The sequence below is a fragment of the Eretmochelys imbricata genome, chromosome 6 (genome assembly GCF_965152235.1).
Source record: "Eretmochelys imbricata isolate rEreImb1 chromosome 6, rEreImb1.hap1, whole genome shotgun sequence".
NCBI lineage: Eukaryota > Metazoa > Chordata > Testudines > Cheloniidae > Eretmochelys > Eretmochelys imbricata.
In genome coordinates this window covers 76317292-76339359 of record NC_135577.1, presented here as the reverse complement: position 1 = coordinate 76339359, position 22068 = coordinate 76317292, and the positions used below count along the sequence as shown (strand labels likewise).

Below are 22068 nucleotides of genomic sequence, written 5' to 3'. Positions count from 1 at the left end.
GGATGCTATGCAAGAGAACTGCTTTATCAGGGGATGGGCTGACTGGCAAAAGAATCACCTGGTAGTGGTCTCTCCTGTTGAGACAAAGCAGGAGGTCACATGACACAGAAGGCAGGAAGGCTATAAAAGGGCAGGAACTGCTCTTTATGTCACAAACCTCTCAAAACCACGTTTGGCCTTTTTATAGTCGCTCCTAGCTGTTTTCCAAAAGAGTTGCTATTTGAAAGAATAAATCACTTGAAAACCATTGGTGGAGTTTTCCAATGCAGAAAGACATCAAGGAGCTATTTTTTCATGTTATATTAGCTCTTCTGCAATCATTATGACCAAGACCTAAAGTGACTTGTTTAAAAACAAGTGTGGTAGGATCTCCCACAGATATCTAAGGTAGCTTGTGTACTTTTGGCCCCCTGTTTGAAAAATATCTAAATAGCTAAAATGATCTGTAGTCATGGAAAGCCCCACTTCACATTCCTCAATATCTGAAACTTTCTATTGGACTCGTACCAGAATTTCTTTTAGGTAAGCTTCCTTTCCAGTACAGAGGTCTCCTCTTCAGCCTCATCTCAAAGTATTTGGGTCTCAGGTATTTCCAAAGTATACTGGTCTCAGGTCCTCTCTTAGGTGGACAGGGTAAGAGACATAATGATTTCTCATCAAGGTACTCATTCATCAGCTGTTTCAGTGCTAATATAGTCTTTTTCCACTTGAAGGTGTATTTGTCTTGCACACCTTTGCCCTCCCTTCCTTTTATCACAGATCAGTATTCTTTGCATCTCTTCAAACTAGTTGCCCTACTTTGTAGCACTGAAGCATATTTCCATTCTAACTTGTTCACAGATCTTTCTACCATTGTGGGGCTACCTGGAAGAAAAATTTTACAGGTTCTTTTGCATTGTTTTCCTGTTAAAATTTTCATTAACTAGTAAACTAATAATATGAAAGTCTGTTTGAAGAGTCCAATTTGGGTTAATGTTGGAAGAATCTTGCTTGAAGTGAATACCTCATTTGTAGGGCCCTATCAAATTCATGGTCCATTTTGGTCAATTTCACTGTCATAGGATATTAAAAATCATAAATTTCATGATTTCAGCTATTTAAATCTGAAATTTCACAGTGTTATAATTGTAGGGGTCCTGACCCGAAAAGGAGTTGTAGGGGGTCGCAAGGTTATTGGGGGTGGGGGGAGAGGGAGGTAAGGTACTGCTACACTTACTTCTGCATTGCTGCCTTCAGAGCTGAACAGCTGGAGAGCATCGGCTCCTGGCCAGGAGCCCAGCTCTGAAGGACGAGCTGCCACCAGCAGCAATGCAGAAGTCAGGGTGGCCTGGTATGGCATCACCACCCTGACTTCTGCGCTGCTGCTGCCTTCAGAGCTGGGCACCCGGTCAACAGCCACTGCTCTCTCGTCTCTGAAGGCAGCAGCAGCGCAGAAGTCAGGGTGGCGATGCCATACCAGGTCACCCTGACTTCTGCATTGCTGCTGGTGGCAGCTCGTCCTTCAGCTCTGAAGGCAGTGCCGAAGTAAGGGTGGCAATACCGCAATCCTCCTAAAATAACCTTGCAACCCCCCTGCAACTCCCTTTTGGGTCAGACCCCCAGTTTGAGAATATTGGTCTCCCCCATGAAATCTGTACAGTATACAGTAAAAGCACACAAAAGACCGGATTTCACAGTGGGAGACCAGATTTCAGTCAGTGATGCATTTTTCATGGCCATGAATTGACTATAGCCCTATCCATTTAAGTTATTTAACTTATCTGCAGCCAAAGCTTGCTGTTTAACCTGAGACCAGAAGGCTATGATAAGTGCACTGTTAAGACCTAATACCTTAAAATTTTAAACTTATCGCCCACTTCCACCGTGCATTTTTGTCCTCCCATATAACTTATCATACGTACCCCATAATCCAGGGTGGAATTTTCAAAAGCACTTAAGTAATTTATGAGCAAAAAATCCCATAGACTTTCAGTACTTAAGTCACTTCATTCTTTTGAAAATCCCACCCTTGATGTCTGTCTACCTGATTTGTAGGCGCAATCAGATATCTGGCTGCTATCACTTACACTCAAACATTCCAGGCACAAAGCTTCCTATCCTACTCCCACTGAAGTCAGTGGGAATCTTACGTGCTAGTTTTCAAAATCAGGACCTTAAAGTTTAGTGAGTTAAAGAGGACAAACTGACTTAAATAGCAATAGAGAAGAATCATTTGATAGGGAGTGGAAAAGGCTTAATGAGAACAATTTGATAATATGAAGCTCCTTTCTACCACTCTCTCTTCTTCATGTCTAAATTAGAACAACACATATGGAATGGCCGTAGCTGCCAACTTTTAGCATCTTATGCAAATTTATAGTGAACTAATTTGCATAATCATAAATAATTTACATGTCCCCATAAACTTCAGCCTTTGGTCAACACATTCTGCTCTAAGCAGTGGTGTGCGTAGGTCATGGAGCTGCCAAAAGTTGGTATCTATGGATGGCATGGATGGGAAAGAATCTTGGAGGCTGTCATGGTAGGTGAGCGAGTCTTGGAGAGCGACTGGGTCAGTGGTGGGAGTATGGAATTGCCAAAGGATTTCTGGGCATGCTGAATTGGATAGGTTGCAGTGTTGGGGCTGGGATTGCTGGGTAGGTATATTGTGGGAGGAATCTTGTGGCTGAGTAGGGAAGTTTGGTGTGAGGCTGTCTGGAATGTAAACTGGGGGCTGCTGAGAGATGAATATATGGGGGAAAACAAGTGCCTGACTAGGGGGGAAGATAGTGTCTGGAGAGGAATCCTGGATCTGGGAGAGCCTGGTACTAGTACTGAACCCCTCACCACTTCCTCCCTGGCTGTTGGAGGAGCAAGTGTCTCCTCTTAGCTGTTCCTTCCCCACTGATCCAGCAGGGGAGACAGAGGCCATTTGGCTGCCCCAGCATAGTGGCCACTGGTGGCTGACAGCTGCATTTGCAGCCTATTACTGAAGCCCAATTGGATGCATGACCTCTCATCTGGGCTGCAGGAATATGACATGGTTGCCGAATACATGAGTGTCACATAAGACACAACACTTAGCAGCCCTGAATGGGGAAAACATGAGAAAATCCTAATTCCTCACTGTCCCAGTTCTGTGGCCACTCTCATTGAAATCTATGAGCCTCAAAGTCAATGGGTATTTCACACACAGAGTGCTCCTAATTGCTGGTTCAGATTTGTTGGAGTATGTTCAATTCTGAGTGATAAATCTTTCCCAGATCTACTTAGATTCTAGACTCTGGGGCAGAGACCATCTTTGGTCTGTGTTTGTACAGCACTTAGAACATTGGGGTCCTGCTCCATGAGTAGAGCTCCTAGGAGCTACAGTAATACACATAATTAATTTGCTCATTTTGTAGGTTATTCTAAACAATTTTCATTTGTCAATATATTGCATTTTAAAGAACTAACATATTTGTATGAATTGGAGGCTGATGTTTAATGTTGCTGATCAGCACTGGGGAGTGGGAGAAAGAATCCCATCCAACCAAAATGAGGAATTATAGAAGATAGAAATTATCCAAAATAAATGTTCTGAAGGAGAGTCAAGTTCAAAGGCTGAGCAAAAACAGATCTTGATGTCACATTATTGATCCCTGCCATATGAACTCCACACTTCAAAGACATGACACCTACTGAAAAACCTCACTTGGAGATGTGACATTTCACCACCATATGTATGCAACTGGGCAGTGACTTAAAGTTCACTCTGTGTACATTTGAGTCTAAAAGGCACAGTGCTCCAAGACTCCTGAAATCCATCTCCCATGCATGAGTAGTACGGATTGCCCCTAATGGCTGCTGCCTCCCCTTTGCCCTTCCCCAGATGCTCACTTCAAGTTCTGAACTAGGTATCAGGGATGGGATGAAAAGAAGCTTAGGAAAAATGTCTTGATTTTTTTTCCAGCCTAAAACCTTCCAACAGCAAGATCAATTGGACTGTGTAATAATCTCCCATGGGATGTGGAAGCTACATTGTTTGAGTCATTTAAAACTGGTGCAAAGTACTAGAAAATATACTGTAGTGGTGGTCTTAAGGACTGGCAGTGTGGATAGTACTGTACAAGAGACAAAATACTGAAAGTTCCTGCTTCGAAGAACTTACAATCTAAACAAGATAGACACAGGGTAAATAGGATGGACTGGGAAGTCCCGAGAGGAATTAACTGGATTTTATTTTTTGCTGCTGCTTCACACATTGGCTGGAGGAAAGAATGGACACTAGTACTGCTTTCTTTGGAGACTGAATTGGTCATCACTTTTAAATGCCTAAACTTTTGCGAAATGTAGAGAGATTACATCCTTTTCCTCGACTGATATAAACATTTTTCTCCCAGATTCCTCTAAAAGGCATTCACTAAAGGACCTAGGGAGAACTTTCATCCTTTCTAACCACTTCCATAAAAATTGAACATGGAAGGCCAGATCCACAGCGGGTGTAAACTGACCTAGCTCCACAGATGTCAACAGACCGATTCACACTTGCACTAGCTGACGATCCAGTATATTTTGACTAGTAATAGTCCTTGGTATATTCCCTCCTTCAATCGGAGATAATCATTGGCACGCCATAGTCAAATCCCATATTTTACATGCAACATCATCCTACAAAGTAGAATTTTTTTCAGTTCAGTTGTCCAAAGTCAACATGCTGAGTTAAAGGAAAGAAATAAGATTGAGGGTCAATTTTTTTTGTCTTTTTAAACAGCTTTTTAAAAAACTAATTCATATTTTTGGCAGAATCTCCTATGGAAAATGTTAAATTATCAATGGCTGTTTTACATTTGTTACAACCACAATCAGCTTTACTTAACTAAATTAGCATTAAGCATTCTAAAGAGCAGTAACAACTCTTCTGTGCTTGTAATGTCATTAGCTCCTTATTAACATAATTTCTGTTGCCAAGCAACTAAAACTTCTATGCCATATTTGATGGAATTATGCCAAGATTATGTAAAAGCATAAAGATCAATTCCATTTTAAAACAGAGTAAAACTGAGCTAACTGATGAGTACTTTATCTAATAGAAACGTCAATTTTCAGTTTAGGATGGTAATATTTAAGAGGTGGGGGAAAAAACCCAGAAATTGAAGGATAAGAGGTAAACAAAATGCCATTTCCAGGTGAATCTAGTAGTGAAAAACTAAATGATAAAGATAATTTACTTCAATGTGGGTGTGTATTCACTTATAAAATACGTAACTGCCTTTGAGTCAGAATTCTGTGTTACTGTTTGTGTGAATTAAGCTGACTTTCTAAGCTCTCCACCAGTGGCAACAGGATTTGAGCAGGTAGGGAATGCTGACCTCACATATAACCATCTGACTTTGTTTTTAAAATGTCAATGTTTAATATTTTAAAAATTGCCAGGTTGATGGGATTTGATGAATATATTGTACCCTAAGTTTGCCTTATGTATGTCTGGAAGATCAAACAGGATGCTTTTTTTAACCAACTAAATGCATGGAAGTCTAACCGGCTCTTGATGATTTGGGCCACAGTTTAATACCTTATATATTGCGAAGAGAACTGTGTAAGCAGACCCTTCTAGTCACAAGGAGATGCACTGAAATCATTAGGGTTCCACACAAGCCTGGGTGGGTGCCCACATGGCTTTCTTTGCAGGACTGGGGCCTATAGCAATTACTAAGGCTCTCTAGAGTTATGGTAAATTTTATTCTTCTAAAAAAACCCCAGAGATTGTTGGCTATGGAGAAATAAGTGTGGTCCAGTAGTCTGGGCACAGGAGGCCAGGAACTCCTGAGCGCTGAGAAGAGCACTGATACTGACTTCCTCTCTGGCTTGTGGTATGTAACTTATTATTTAAATCAGCTTCTGTACCAGATGATTGGAGAACAGCTAATGTGATGCAAATTTTTAAAAAAGGTTCCAGAGGCGATGCCAGCAATTGCAGGCTACTTCAGTACCGGGCAAACTGGTTGAAATGATAGTAAAGAACAAAATTGTTAGACACCCAGATGAACATGATGTGTTGGAAGAGTCAACATGTTTTTTGTAAAGGGAAATCATTCTTCACCAATCTACTAGAATTCTTTGAGACGGTCAGCAAACGTGGACAAGGATGTTCCAGTCGATATACTATACTTCAGAAGTCCCTTGACAAGATCCCTCACCAAAGGCTTTTAAGCAAAATAAGCTGTCATGCGATAAGAGGGGAAGGTCCTCTCGAGGATCAGTAACTGGTTAAAAGATAGGAAACAAAGGGTAGGAATAAATGGTCCATTTTCAGAATGGAGAGAGGTAAATAGTGGTGTCCCCCAGGGGTCCGTACTGAGACAAGTACTCTTCAACATATTCATAAATGATCTGGAAAAAGGGGTAAACAGTATGGTGGCAAAATTTGCAGAGGATACAAAACTACTCAAGATAGCTAAATCCAAAGCAGACGGTGAAGAGTTATAAAAGGATCTCACAAAACTGGGTGACTGGGCAACAAAATGGCAGATGAAATTCAATGTTGATAATGCAAAGTAATGCACATTGGAAAACCTAATCCCAACTATATATATAAAATGATGGGGTCTAAATTAGCGTTTGCCCATCAAGAAAGATCTTGGAGTCATTGTGGATAGTTCTCTGAAAACATCCACTCAATGTGCAGTGGCAGTCAAAGTGAACAGAATGTTGGGAATCATTAAGAAAGGGATAGATAATAAGACAGAAAATATCATATGATATGCCCACATCTTGAATACAGTGCACAGATGTGGTCGCCCCAGCTCAAAAACATATATTGCAATTGGAAGTTTCAGAAAAGGGCAAAAGAAATTATTAGGGTAGGAATAGCTTCCATATGAGGAGAAATTAATAAGACTGAGACTTTTCAGCTTGGAAAAGAGACTACTAAAGGGGGATATGATAGCGGTCTATAAAATCATGACTGGTGTGGAGAAGAGTAAATAACACTTACTTATTTACTCCTCCTTTACTTTACAAGAACTAGGGGTCACCAAATGAAATTAATAGGCCGCAGGTTTAAAACAAATAAAAGGAAGTATTTTTTCACACAGCACAGTCAACCTGTGGAATTCCTTGCCAAAGGATGTTGTGAAGGCCAAGACTATAACAGGGTTCAAAAAAGAAAGAGATAAATTCATGGAGGACAGGTCCATCAATGGCTATTAACCAGGGTGGGCAGGGATGGTGTCACAGAAACACTGCCTATTTTGAACTGCTTTTCATGCATTTCTCAAGTGTTTAAAGCTAAATATATTCCTTTCTACCGCTAATATGAAAACAAAATATCTAAGGTTTTTAGGGTACAGTAGCCCTGGTGAGGACATGGTCTGTAGAGAAAGATAGTGGGAGTTAAAAGGTTAGCTTAACTTACCTGGCAGTGTAGGGAGAGGTGGTTAATAATGCAGCTATTTGGTAGTCTACTTGGGGTTATTTCTATAGGAAGGAATGGAGACATTTGTCTGCTCTCCTACATTAGAAAGGACTGCCTGAACACCTTCACTAGGGAGGCACTAACTAGGGGCAGAGCTGCCTTTATTCCCCGGATACTCCTGGAAAGGTAGAAGGTCTTTATAAAAGTCTTCAGGCATGCTGGAGGGGTTTGCTGTGCCTGTTCCTGATAGTAGCTGCTGTGTGCTTCAACATGAGAAGGGGGAGGCATCATAAGATGCTGTTGGAATAAAGGTATCTCAGTTCTGAGGAATATTTTACTTTTCTTTATGAAGTTGCTGTATGGTACCAGCAAAGATTGTCTGGAATTAGCTTGTGTTTATGGTGGTTCTTTCTGGAGTCTCTCTTCTAGGACAACAACAGACTATAACAGGGTTCAAAAAAGAACAAGATAAGTTCATAGAGGATAGATCCATCAATGGCTATTAGCCAGGATGGGCAGGGATAGTCTCCCTAGCCTCCTGTTTGCCAGAAGCTGGGAATGGGTGACAGAGGATGGATTACTTGATGATTACCTGTTCTGTTCATTCCCCCTGTGGCACCTGGCATTGGCCACTGTCAGAAGACATGATACTGGGCTAGATGGATTTTTGGTCTGACCCACATGTTCTTGGCAAGTCTCAAAGACCATCTACAAAGGATTTTCAAAAATTTAGGTTTATGCCCCTTTGTGTTTTTATTGATGTATAAAGTAGGCCTGAAACATGTAGAGTATTATTCTCGCTTGTCCTTTGATCTTCCCTGGTTCTGCTGGAAGGTTTACTGCGGATGTCAGATGATGCATACTGCTAGTATTTCCACAATACCTGAGGGGATGAGGGTGCCCAATGTTTAATACAGATGCTTCCTCCAAAATGTTATTTAGACATTGAAATTAAGTACATGTTAACAAAACAAACAAATAGTTGTAAGCAGTCTGAATAAAAGTTGTTTGGCTCTTGTGAAGTTGTTTCACTAGTTCTCACGTCTGCCAGCCTGGATGGACTAGTGTGTGTGGTTTCAGAGTAACAGCCGTGTTAGTCTGTATTTGCAAAAAGAAAAGGAGTATAAGGTGCCACAAGTACTCCTTTTCTTAGTGTGTGTGGTGTATGTGTGGTTTGTTTGTTTCTTTAAATAAAAAAAAAAAGCGGGGTAGGGGGTATGGAGGGCAGAAACTGAACAAACCTTTCAGAGAAAAGGGGCATAGCCTAATTTTTTTCCCCTAGTGGATGATCTTTAACATGTCTGTTTGTCCAACTGTAAAACAGGGATAAGATGCATCTTCTTGGAGGTGCTGTGGAGGATCAATAGTTTTCTGTACAGTTCTGAAGAGGAAACATGCTACAGAAGTATTCTAATCTACAGAGCAGGTGCAGTCATGTTTAACTTATTTTGCAAAACACCTACTGGCAATTATATCAATTTCAGGCTATGGTGGAGAGGGAAGTACATTCAGACTGCCAGCACCATTCCCAGATTCACATCACTATATTATATCTATATAGTGCTTTCATTCAAATAGGTCCTCAAGAGCTTCTCAAGTTATGTTATGTTGACTCTACAAGGTGTGCTTATAAATATATCACTTTGCTCAGTGACTGAAGTGCTGTTTAACACTAAACAAGCAATACTATATATCAGTTATCAGGAAGTTAAGCATACGATAACCATGTGAATTTACAGGTAGAAGTTGTGGACAAAATGAAATTATCCAATTTAAAAATTGGCCAAGACCCTGAGTTAAGACTCCTATCTCTCCTGCAAAGCACCACAGTATCTCTAACTATGATCAATCTTGTTTTTTACGATTCAAGTGAAATATCTTGCTATGGAAGTACTGCATACAATTCTGAACAATTATTTCCAGTATAGTTTCAGAGTTAGGCTTTTAAGTGCAGGACCAAATCAAATAATTATATTAATCCATGTTATATTGTAGTACATATGGTATGGGAAGCTATTTTTACTGTCAGATGCATAATGCAATGAGATGTACAGTGCCTATTGACTACAAAAATCTATATTCCACAACTTTTTGTTTTGTATGCCCTTATGATTCAAGTACTTCCCACTTTGAGCCATTCTAACAGGCACAGTTTTGTTCATCCGAAGATGATTGAAATGTAGACAAGCTCTGCATATGTCTATTCATTCCAGTAGGTTGACATATTCTAATAAGTCTTTCCATAGCTCTTCCTTTTGTTAGAGCTTTAGTAAAAGAAACAGACTTAGGGATGTGAATCGTGACATGCATTTAAGGAAGCTGTTTCAAGCATCCTTTTTCTAATAAGCTTTCTTCTTTGCTATTTAGGATTACAGGTTTGTGGTGAGACCTGAAGGGTCCCCGGGTTGTCTAGAAGAGATGAAATGCATGAATAGGAAAGCACTGTTTAATCTTATTAGCACTAAGGGGGGAAAAACATGTTCAGAGGGCAGAAGTAAAGATCTTGGGCAGCTGACTGATCTGATGACAGAATGTTGCATACAATATAAATTTCAAAGTCTTAAGGTCCTCAGAGCATCACCAGAGGAATCCTGCACTGTTTTTTAAAGCACGACGGAAGGGTTTGTCACATAAGTAAAAGGTGTGTTAGGTGTTTGCTCATGTTCTGAAACTCTAGTGTAGACAAAGCAGATAGACATTATCTGCAAATCCTAGCCACAGTGGTCAATAGAACAACTTCCACTGACCTCAGTGGGGCCAGGATTTCACCCTAATACATAAGCTTGAGAGGAAGCCTATGCTCCCCCCTAGGGGCTGGTTGTATTTAGGAGAAAGGGTGGTTTTTAAAACATTTTAAGTAATACATTTTAAAACTCTAATGGGCACTTCTACTACCTAATGCAAGTTAAAATACAACTTGCCCTGTTTACACTAGGGTTTTAAAACATGGTTATTAACATTTTGCTAACACACTTAAAATATCTTTTAGCCTAGGGGTGAGCAAACTTTTTGGCCCGAGGGCCACATCTGGGAATAGAAATTGTATGGCGGGCCATGAATGCTCACAAAATTGGGGTTGGGGTGAAGGAGGGGGTGAGGGCTCCGGGGTTGGGCCAGAAATTAGGAGTTCAGGGTGCTTGAGGGAGCGCCGGGCTGGAGCGGGAGAGTGAGGTGCAGGTGGGAGTGAGGGCTCCAGCTGGGAGTGCAGGCTCTGGGGTGGGACTGGGGATGAGGAGTTTGGGGTGCAGTAGGGTTCTCTGGGCCAGGATCAAGGAGTTTGGAGTGCAGAGGGGGATCAGGGCTGGAGCAGGGGACTGACGCGTGGGGAGAGGGTCAATGGCGCAGGCTCCGTGCGGCGCTTACCTCAAGTGGCTCCTGGAAGCAGCGGCATGTCCCTTCTCCAGCTACTGCACAGCCAGGTGGCTCTGCATGCTGCCCCATCTGCAGGCACCGCCCCTGCAGCTCCCACTGGAGCACCAGAGAGGACCATTGGAGCACATAAGCGCTGGAGGGAGGCCATACTGCTGTTTCCTGGCGCCACATGGAGCAGCCCCCAACACTGCGTCATGGCTGAAGTGGGGCCATGTGGCTGCTTCTGGGGCCTGCATGCAGCAGTCCCCGACCCTGCTCACTGGCTGGAGCGCCGGAGCGGGGCAAGCCCCAGATCCTGTTTCCCAGTGGGAGCTCAAGGGCTGGCTTAAAACAGCTGGCAGGCCGTAGTTTGCCCAATTCTGTTTTAGCCTATTCTAGACCAGCTGTAGGCTTCAACTCAATGAGCTTAGTATGTGTTAAAGCCTAAACTACCTGATCTACACTAGTTTTGGAACATGTTAGTTGCAGTTTTCTAATGACATCTCTAAACCCTAAATCATGATAAGCCCAAAAGTAGAGCTATCTGGGAGAAAGACAAAAATCACAGGAAAGGGGGAGGGCTCTTATCACCAAACTTTTTACTTACACACATATATAATTAAGTACAAAATTACCAGCTATGACAGATTTCTACTACATAATGGATCTCAAACCCCAGAATGCTATGCTCATAATTACAGAAGCTGGAGTAGACGAGTGTGTTGTGAACAGTTCACATTTCCATACCCAGTGTACATACAGCTGACAGACATGATCATCCAGTGACCACCACTGAAATATTCATCCTTTCAGCTGTTGACCAGCCAGGCTATTCTGTGAAGCAATATCACACCTTCTGCACTTAAAATATCAACACTGAGCCTCATATATTTAAAATTAGTTCATTTATCAAACGTGTTTAGCCCTTCCTGTGCCACAGCTTGCTGCCTGCCTGATTCACAGGTTAAGGTTTCTGTCAGAAAAGTGACTAAAAATGGAACTGTCCTATTCAAGATATCTATTGTCTGTCTTTGTTTAAATCAGACACGGTCCGCACCACAGAGCCAATACAGCTGGGGAAGAACAAGTTAGCTTCTATTCTACCTCAATCATCAACAAAATTGAGGTTTCAAGAGTCTTTATTGCTGGCAGTGATGTAAGAGGCAGAAAGCCCAGCTTGAGTTGCAGATCCCAGGTTGATTTGTAGGGTATCAGTTGGAAAACCCTTCTTTTGACTTGTAAATTGAACAGACATGATATGAAAACACTGGATTCAATAGGCTCTTTTTCAGACCCAGTGTCATTGTTTGTGACACGTTCTGTTATCTGTGCTTCTGAAATGCACTTTATAATGAGAAAAGTGACACTAATACAGACTACTTCTACTACAAATTCACTCTCTAATGTTGGGCTGTATCTTTAGCCAAGCAGCACAACTTCTGCACACTCATTGTTCCCAAACTCTCAGCCTCTGCCCCTTTTGGCACCTGCAACCTACTCAAACCCTCCTTCCTGTCTGCTCAGGGTCTTGCTACATTCTTCAAAAAGAAAACTGGCATGATCCAAGGGTACCTCCCTGTCCCTTTCTCATTCCCATCACCAGCGTCTCTTCCCTGTCCCTATCACTGAAATTGTGATTTCTCTCATGCTTTCGTTCGCTACTCCCTGCACTTGTCCCAGTGGCCACAACTCATCCCGTCTGATCTCCCTCTCTGCGCAGTCTCATCCCTTCCCTCACATTTCTGCTTTGCTTCTCCTGCTGGCTTGTCTGCTCTGAGATGTAGTGTGTGGCAAGCCGGTAGGTAAATCTACAGCATGCTGGCTTGCTGTGCGCTAACTGGCAGTATTATAACTACCACACACTAAAGCTATGACTGTTCTGCAGCTGGGAGTAAGTCTCCCATCCCAGGTAGACTCACACTACCAAGATTTGAGCTAGTGCAGTGAAAAATAGCAGTCGGGATGCTGCAGCTTGGTCTCTCCAATCCAGCTTCCACCCTTTTATTCCACTGAAACAGCTCACACCAACGTCTCTCATGTATTCATGGCCTGTTCTCAGGACCAGCACTCCATTCTCATCCTTCTCAACTTGCCTACTGCCGTCAACTATCAACCATGTTCTTAACAGCTTGTCCTCCCACCCTTCTCCGGTTCTCCTCCTAGCTCTCTAGTTGCTCTCAGTGTTTCATTCGCAGGATGAATCCCATTCATCCTCACTCCAGCCCTCATTGGGGTTCCTACAGAGCTCCATTCCTGGCCTGTTTCTTCTTCTCCCTATCTCTGCAGATCTCATTCAGTAGTATGTTTTTAAGTATCATCTTTACATGTACGACTCAAGGTATGTCTATCTTGCAGTGCAAGGTTCAAACGCAGGCTCAGTCCTAACCACCCTCCTTTACACTAATCACACTAACCCAGAACTCAGATCCAGGGTCTCAGGACCACACAGGGGAGGCATGTCCAAGTCTGAGTCAAACTGGGACACAGGGATCAAGCCCTATTGGTTTGCAGTGTAGACACAGCCTCATAGGACTCATGGTCAGGGAGTCCACCAAAAGCATTCCACAATGCCATGGGCTGAGTTTGTCTTCTGGACAGTCAAGTTTTTCTCACGCTGCGTCTGAACAAAGGGCTAAAGCAGCTACATTTTGAAAGGCCTCTAGGAAGTCTGGGATATGGGTGGTTGAACTAAGGCCCACGTAATGCCCTATAGATGCTGTGGCCTCAGGTTCAGACCCAGGGTTCCGTAATTCCTAACCTGGGTTACAAATGAGTATAGATGCGCAAACCCTAGGTTAGCAGACCCTGGGTTTATTAACTTGAGTTCTACTAACTTTGAGCTTATACTGCAGTGTAGACATACCCGCAGATCTACCTTTCCACTCCAGACCTCCCTCATTCCTTCCCAACTAAAATTCAAAGCAGTCTTTCTGAAAATTCCTTGTGGATGTTTAGCTATCACTTTAAGCTCAACATAGCCAAAATTGAGTTCTTGATCTTTCCCCTAAAGCCCACCCCACTTTCATCATCACTATGTACAACACTAACATCCTTCCTAACATTGAGGTCCATTGTCTTTGACCCAGCCCCCTCTCTAGACCCACACTTCCAGACTCTGCCTAAATCTTGCTTTTTCCTTCACGCACATCTCCTAGATCTGGCCTTTCCTCTCTGTTCATACTGCTAAACCTTCATACAGGTCCTCTTTTTATCTCACATCTTGTCACTCCAACTTGCTCCTTTCTGTTCTTGACAAAGGTCCTCTTGTCCCCACCCCTCCTTACATCCATTCAGCACACTGCTACCGCCCCAAAAAAAAATCATCTTCCTCAGTCATTGCATCCCTTCACTGGTTTCCCCTTTTCCACTGCATGACACAAAACAAGTGCAAACTAGTTGTCTTCATTTTTAAGACTACTTGACTTGGCCCTGTGCTAATTATCATCTCTGATATGAAATAGGGCTGTCAGCTCCCACCTACACTCCGCTACTGCTGCCAGCCTTTATTGCCCCATTAGACACACATCAGTTTTCAAACTGTTTTTGTCTGTGTGCAGGATCCAACACAATGGGGATGTGATCCCTGACTGGGACCTCTAGGTGCTATTGCAAATATTAATGGAATAGCATAATGTACAGTGTGCATTTTAGAGTATGTTGTGTGCCTTCTTTTGGGGCTATTATATTCTGAATTTTCATAGCAGAGAACTCTTTTTCAACAAGTAACCCTAAGCATTAGTTTCCCTACTGTGCTTCCAATACTAATTTAATAAAATGTAGATCTAACATTAAAGTAAAACACTGCACAGTTTCCAGCACTGGATTTATCAGGGGTGGTTATCTATAAAACCTTGCAAATCAGAGTGTTTTCTAAAGTGATTTTCTGAGATACAGAAGGAAGAAAAATTCAGTCTGGAATAGAACTGTGACTGTTCAAGGCAGGGGTAGCCAACCTGAGCCTCAGAAGGAGCCAGAATTTACCAATGTACATTGCCAAAGAGCCACAGTAATATGTTAGCAGCCCCACATCAGGTCCCCCACAGCTCCCAGCGCCTCCTGCCCAGGGGCAGCTCCGCCTATCAGCACCTCCTCCTCCCTCCTTCCCTCCCCCTCCCGATCAGCAGTTTCATGGCATGCAGGAGGCTCTGGGAGGGAGGGGGAGGAGCGAGGGCATGGCAGGGGGCGGGAAGGGGTGGAATGAGGGCAGGACCTGTGGCAGAGCCAGGGATTGAGTAGTGAGCACCCCCCAGCAAACTGGAAAGTTGGCGACTGTGGCTCCAACCCCAGAGTCGGTGCCTATACAAAGAGACGCATATTAACTTCTGAAGAGCCGCATGTGGCTCCGGAGCTACGGGTTGGCCACCCTAGTCCAAGGTAACTGGATAGCATGCATTGCAATTTCAGGCATAGAGTGGACTCACTCAGTCTGATTGACTTGTACTAATTTAGCATCTAACAGTTTTTGGTTTTTTTAACCTGATCACAAAGCAAAATTTTGTCTCCCCATCCCCTCTCCTGAAATGGACTCCAGTGAAGGTTGTTTGCAAGATGTTTGTAGTTAACCCTCGAAAGAACCCTCTGTAAGAAATGTCTTTACATAGTTGTACCAGCCTCATTTCATGCTTTATTTAAATATTCTACTGTGAAGTCCTAAGATATTTTAAGAATTTGCACAGTTTCAAGGAAAACAAAACACATAAGAAGAAAAGGAGGACTTGTGGCACCTTAGAGACTAACAAATTTATTTGAGCATAATCTTTCGTGAGCTACAGCCCACTTCATCGGATGCAAAGACTGTATAAGCTCACTGAATGGAAGAGATTGTGAAGTGCCTTTGGCTTATATAAGATTGTGTGGATTTCTACAGTATAACACAGTTCTCTCAAACAAGCTCTTCCATAAATGTTATGGTTACATATGCATTATTCATTTAGAAGGATTAAAATATAATTGATATAAATATGTATATTGACTAAAACAAACAGAAATATTGGATGAAATCCTGGCCTCATTGACATCAAAGTGGTGTTTGACATGGACTTCAATGAGGCCAGGATTTCACCTACATTATTTGAAATAACTCACTGCAACCATTCTGCTATCTTTTAATATAAAATGCATATCCTTTTTTCTTTTACAAAAATATAGGTACAAATTGAGAAGATTGGTTAATGAGCTAAGACAAATAAAATACATGTGTGTGTATATATAGGCTTACTTTAGCACTTAGTTTGGCTCAGTTTGTCTGAAGAGATAAACAAATGTTAGTAATTTGCGGGGGGGGGGTTGCAAGAGTGAGGGCTTTTTAGTGGTTTAATGACTTTTCTTACGTAGTAAAATTCAATGTGTAGATTGAAATTAGATGGAGAAAAAGCATTGTTGGTTCTCTTCTTCTGCAGATATATGTCTTCCCTTGCAAGTTCTTTATAATCAGTAAGTAACAATGCATGCTTTCCTCACTGGGGTGTTGCAAGGATTAGTTATGGTTTGTAGAGTGCTTTGAAGAGGTAAAGCACCATATCAATACTAAGCCTTATTTAACTCCTATAAATCCTTCACTGAAAAGAAACTGAACTGCAACTCATCCTATGTATACGTACAAATACAACTTCCACTGCTCTGCCTATTTTTTGCAACTGACAACAAGTAGCTCGTTGGACATTTAGAAAAATTGGTGTCATCCTCGGCTTAATCTCCATTTGAAAAATCTGCAGTTTTGATGTTTGTTTACAGCTATAAAAAGGTGAACTCCACAAATAAATGGGATGCCACAAGCTGCTGCTAGGGACTGAAATATCCAGCACATAGCATGGAAGGCTATAATATTGGCAGTAACAGAAGAAAATGGCACTCTATAGTCAAAGAAATACATCATTTAAAAAACAAATGATTTGAAAATACTTTAGATTTCTATCTGTATTCTTTGTAAAGGCTTTGAAGCCCTCCATCTGATTCCATAAAATATCAAAAATAGTGTTTGCTAATGAAAATAGAAAGAGTCTTTTTTTGCATAAGTTATACATCTCAAATGGTGCTCTTCAATGTAGATATTTTGCTGGTAAAAGCAAAAAATCATGAATAATTCATAACCCCAAAAGTATATGATTAGGCTTTTCACTTGAATCTTTTCTCCTTAAGAGCTGATTTTTTTTAAGTATCTCTTCCGATTAAGTAACAAGCATTCCTGCTTTGCTGCACCCAGCCCACAAAACAACTCTTCTAATTTCTGACTAGACGATATAAACACATTTACACAGTTTGAGAATATTGCACTCTCCATTTTGCAACATCTACTTGTTAAACATCCATCCACGTGCAAAGAATTTTCCATTCTGTACATGGAGTAACAAAAAATGAAATGAAAATCACTTCACTTCAAAATGCCTGGTAACTTTACTGTACTGATTAGGAGTGTCTTCCCAGAACAGAATAAGTTATCATTCTAAACTCTCATAATATATTACACATATTTATAGATCCCTATTTTATATAAAAAATACTTGACTATATCTTAACATTTCACAAATTACCTAAACTGCTACTGTACAAAGGTCTGAAAACATTTACACACTATTGTTTCAAATCATGACACTCACCAAAAGACTGAAGGCAGGTTTCAATGAGGTTCTCCAGGCTGGCGCCTTTGGCTAAGTGTCCCAAAGGCATCGTTATTCTGAACTCAGTGATCTGGGTAGGTTTTGAACGGGAGGTACAATGACTGATCTGCTTCAGTTCAAGTGCTTTTTTAGGGGCAGTGCTGCATCCTTGTGCAGGTTTCCTAAAGGAAAGGACAACAGTCAAGTGAGTACAATGAGAGCAAGGCAGTGTCAAATTTCACACAAGCCTCCGCTGCAGGTTGGAAAAGGAGGAGAGATTTAAAAGGCAATTAGCTCCCTGGAGTTGGGTTGGTGAAAAACATAACCCTCCCACTTGGCAAATGCACCAAAGAGACCTCTCTATATAAAATATACTTTCGGAGTGAAAAATGGCTCTTTAGAGCATGGTTATAGAGCTCTTCATTTTTAAAATCTATATATTTCAACCTTAATGTAAACATAATTCCCAAGCAAAGCAACAGGCATTCATGTAATCTGACACTTCATCTAAAATCAAACAATGTATATTATAACACAGGGAAAGTGTCCTAGTAATGACCATCCAGCCTATGGATATTTACATTTGGGCACTATGATGAAAGTGAACGGATTTAAGCCCATAGTCAAATCCTGAACAATTCTGGAAGACATCTACTTAAAAAAAAAAAAAAAAAACCTGTTAAGAAATAATGATAGAGCTCATGCCTGAAATATCAGCATGATTTTACAGTGGAATATTTTATAGTTACATGTTTTGTTTCTACTCTTAACTGCTCCTGTAAATGTCCACTTATACTGAAGTTTTCTTGCTAAGTTAATACAATCATTAGTAACAATCTTATTAGTCAGACTTTCCAAGGTGGCCACTAAAACTGCACCCATAATTCTGCTAGTGCCTATTTTTCACACCTAAAGGTTTTATAAGTACAAAAAGCTTGTGTTTACAAACAGCATTTGAGTTTACCTTATTTGTAAATACAATTTTCATGCAAACATAAAGAGATTGAGAAGGCACAAAAATCATAGATAAAATGTGTGCTCAAATTTGCATTTGCAAAGCTGCGGGCACCATTTTGAAATGCCTTTGAAAATATGGCCTGATAGTTCCCAGTCGGTGATCACCGCTCTATTTGATAAAATGGTTAGCTGTTTCAAGGACTGTAAGCTGCACCCCACTGGAACATCTTCTAAGAGAGAATGTTAAAAATCATATGTGGGGTGAATTTTACTGATGATGGAAGTAAAACACAGATGGCACTGCCTGGAACAAAACTTTGTACAGTAAGCAGCAGTGCAGATCTCCTTCATGCACAGTTCGAACCCTGAGGTTTTAACCCCTGTAGGTTCAGGTGTAAATATAAAATACTTATTCAATACAGTTTTTCCTAACAAAAGCACTTAAGATATTAATTAATGAAGTCTAGCAAGGGCCCTGTAAGGTAGGTTTTTAGAGTTAAATTGTTTCTGGTGTAAACCCACTGTCTGTATATTATCGATAAGGAAGACAAACTACAGGTGGAGTGATTTTAGTGTCAGAGCTGAAAGTAGAATTCGGGCATCCCTGACTCCAGCTCTGTGCTCCAAGGGGAGTTATGCATGCCTCATGAAGAGAATAGTACCCCTATGCCATAGCTCTAGCAATGAATCACAATCCTTATCTGCAATTTCTCTGCTATTACAGTGCTGTGTAGTTCATGAAACTCATTTCAGGTATAACCACGCTTGAAGCCAGATCACCAGAAATACAAAGCTAGTGTATGATGGTGCTGCTGATAGAGCCGATGCTAAACACCCCCATCCATTCTGTTGAAGTTAGAATTCTTCACACAGCATGTCTCCTATTTTGTCTAAATATTCCTGCCCTTAGCTTTATTGTGTGACCTCATGGTCTCATTTTATGGGACTAGGTAACAGGAAGGGACCAATCAGCTTACAAGATGCCCTTTGTCCATTCCCTTCCACCTCCCCTTCAAGCCAGGCTGCTACAGCATTACAGTGGCAGTGAAACAAAAGTTACATGTAGCCGGCATGTATTTATTTTGGCTGGTACCAAGAACGCATTCAGAACTGAACCGTGCATGAAATAAAGACAGTCCCCGCCCCACAGAGCTTACAGCATGGCAACTTTCTGCTTTCAAAAAGCAGGGTACAGAGGGTAACTAATCAATGACATGAGCTGAATTCATCAATTAATTAAAACTATATCCACTTACAGCAGTTAGTCAGCGTGTGTAAGGGGAGTGGAAGCTTCTTTTTTTCCCACCCTGGATTTCCATTGCAAACTTTGGAAGGGAAAAAGAAATCACAAAGTAATGAACGGTCAGCTCGTGGGCTAGCACCCAGCACTAGGCGGCGTTTCCCGTGTGAGAGGGCTAGCACCGAAGTGGTGACATCTCTCACGCCACACTATAGACTAAAGCACGTTACCCCAAAGGGACAGGTGACTAGAGTCCTTAGACAGAATCAAAGATTCCACAGCTCTGACATTCCTGCAACAGCAGCCCCAGGGGGACGCAAGATCAGGCCAGCAGCACTCCTGCTAGGACTCCCCATTTATTACAACTTTCAGGTATTCTCAGTCCACCCCGCTTTCCAAAGCAAGGCCAAAGCCCAGCTCCAGCTGGGAAAGTTACAATCAAGATGGGGAAATAGGATGTTTTTACCACCACATTTCCCTCCCCTCTTTCCCCCGGAGTAATCGGGTAGGAACGCGACGGGCTTTAGACACTCTACTGCAGCAGCCTGGATTTCAACCCTCAGGGCACTGCTTTCCCTTGTAGGTGGCTTCATCCCAGCCTCCCTGCAAGCGCGGCAGCGAGGCACCCCTGGCCAAGCCCCTCCCAGGCCCTAGCCCAGCGCGGGCTCTCCAGAGCCAGGAGTGGGACTGGGCGCCCAAGGCGCAGGGGCCGTTAACTCTGCCTTTCAGTGCGAGGACAGCGCGAGTGGGGGAGGGAGAGGGGCCCCGGGACCAGCCCCGGCCCGTCCATTTGCCCTGCATTGCCTGCCGCCTGCGTCTGCGGCCCCTTCATCCCCTCGCGCCGCCGGGGAGCTCCCGCGTGGAGAGGGATCACGAAGCCAAGTCACGGCAAGCTTACGGGTTCTCTCGCCTCTGCCCTAAGGTTCCCATTTCGGAGCCAGCCTCAGCCCTGCCGGGATCACATGGCGAGCGGGGTCACCAGGAGCAGCGAGGTTTTGGGGGAGCAGCCCCGGGCATTGCATCTCTCCCTCTCCCCGCTCGCTGTTTCCACCCCCCCGAGCAGCTTCTCTAGAGAAAGCAGTTGCGAGCGGTGCAGCAGGCGCCGCTAGCTGTGACGAATGAGAGCGAAGATCTTATCGCCAGAAGGAAGTGCTCAGCTGCTCTTCTGCGAAGCCACCGCGCTTCACAGGTATGGAACCGCAGCAGACTCCTGCTCGCGCGGGCTTATGGCAGCAGCAGCAGCAGCAGCATGTTCCAGGGCAGGGCTCCGTCTGCAACCCACTTGCTTACCCTGGCGGGCCGAGAGGGCTTCAAAGCCCAGCGGAGCTTCATGCTAACCGGAGAAACTCATTTTCCATCGAAAGGGTTTGTGGTTTTTTTTCAGTGGAACGCAGTTTTTGGTTTGGTGGGGGGTTGTGTTTTTTTTGGGTTTTTTTTTTTTGCATAATTTTAGTCCCCCCGGCAGCCAAAAACTGGTTCCGAAAATGTTCAGGGTTTTAACAAAATCCCAAAAAACTTCAAAGACCTAATTCACTGCAAACTAAATTTTGTTCATATTTGCTGATTTCTCCCCACCCCCGGAACAAAAATCCTTTCCCAGCCAACTGTATTATAAACCCATCGAGACCCTCTATTCCCCCTATCAATTGATAGCATACCCTATCCTCCCTGCATCTCAGCTTCCTCACCTGTAGAATCGGGATAAAGATGCCTGGCAACACCTGTCAGATCTATCTGTTTCAGATCTATCTGTTAAGAGCTCTCTCTATATACTAAGAGTTCTTCCATTTATTTATATAACCGTAGATGTGCCTGGAGCATATGGGCAAGGAAAAAACAAAAGAGTTGCCCTTCTGCAAGTCAAGGTAAGCAAAAAACAGAAGGGGAGGGAGGGAAATGGCAGGAGAAATGCCAGATCCAAGGAAGCCCCATGTGGAGACCATGTTCCATTAGAATCACAGGATTAGAAGGGCCCACAAGAGTCATCTAGTCTAACCCCATGCCAAGATGCAGGATGTGTTGTGTCTAAACCATCCACGGCAGATGGCTGTCCAGCCTCCTTTTGAAAATCTCCAGTGAAGAAGCTTCCACAACCTCTCTAGGCAGTCTGTTCCATTGTCTTACTTGTTCTTACAGTTAGGAAGTTTTTCATGAGATTCAATTTAAATCTGCTATGCTGTAGTTTGAACCCACTGTTTCTTGTCCTGCCCTGTGTGGACAAAGAACTACTTCCATCTTTTTTGTATCAGCCTTTCAAGTATCTGAAGTCAGCTATCGTATCCCCCCTTAATCTCTTTTTCCAAGTGAAACATACCCAGTTCTTTCAGCCTTTGCTCATATTGTATGCATTCTACCCCTTTGATCATTGATCTGGAGGAGGCAGGGCTGGAGTGGGAAGCCATTCTCCACATCATCATCCCCTTCAACCATTACTCCTGGGGGAATTTTGTACCATTGCACATACAGAGGATTTATTTCCCGCACAGATTTCTTTGCTTCCCCACAGAAAAATGACTTTCTGATGGGGAAGCAGAGGGAAGCCACAACAG

The 22068-nt window shown here is 42.6% G+C and overlaps 1 protein-coding gene across 1 annotated transcript in view; it reads right to left on the bottom strand.

Annotated features, from left to right (window-relative positions):
• RASGRP1 (RAS guanyl releasing protein 1) overlaps positions 1–20449 on the bottom strand; it is a 71600-nt gene extending 51151 nt beyond the window's left edge. Inside the window, exons 1-2 of the mRNA XM_077820289.1 lie at positions 20418–20449; positions 17323–17504 (exon numbers count right to left, since the gene is read on the bottom strand). Of these exons, the coding sequence (XP_077676415.1) occupies positions 17323–17504; positions 20418–20449 (214 nt within the window). The remainder of the gene's footprint in view (positions 1–17322; positions 17505–20417) is intronic.
• Between the last annotated feature and the right edge of the window lie 1619 nt (positions 20450–22068).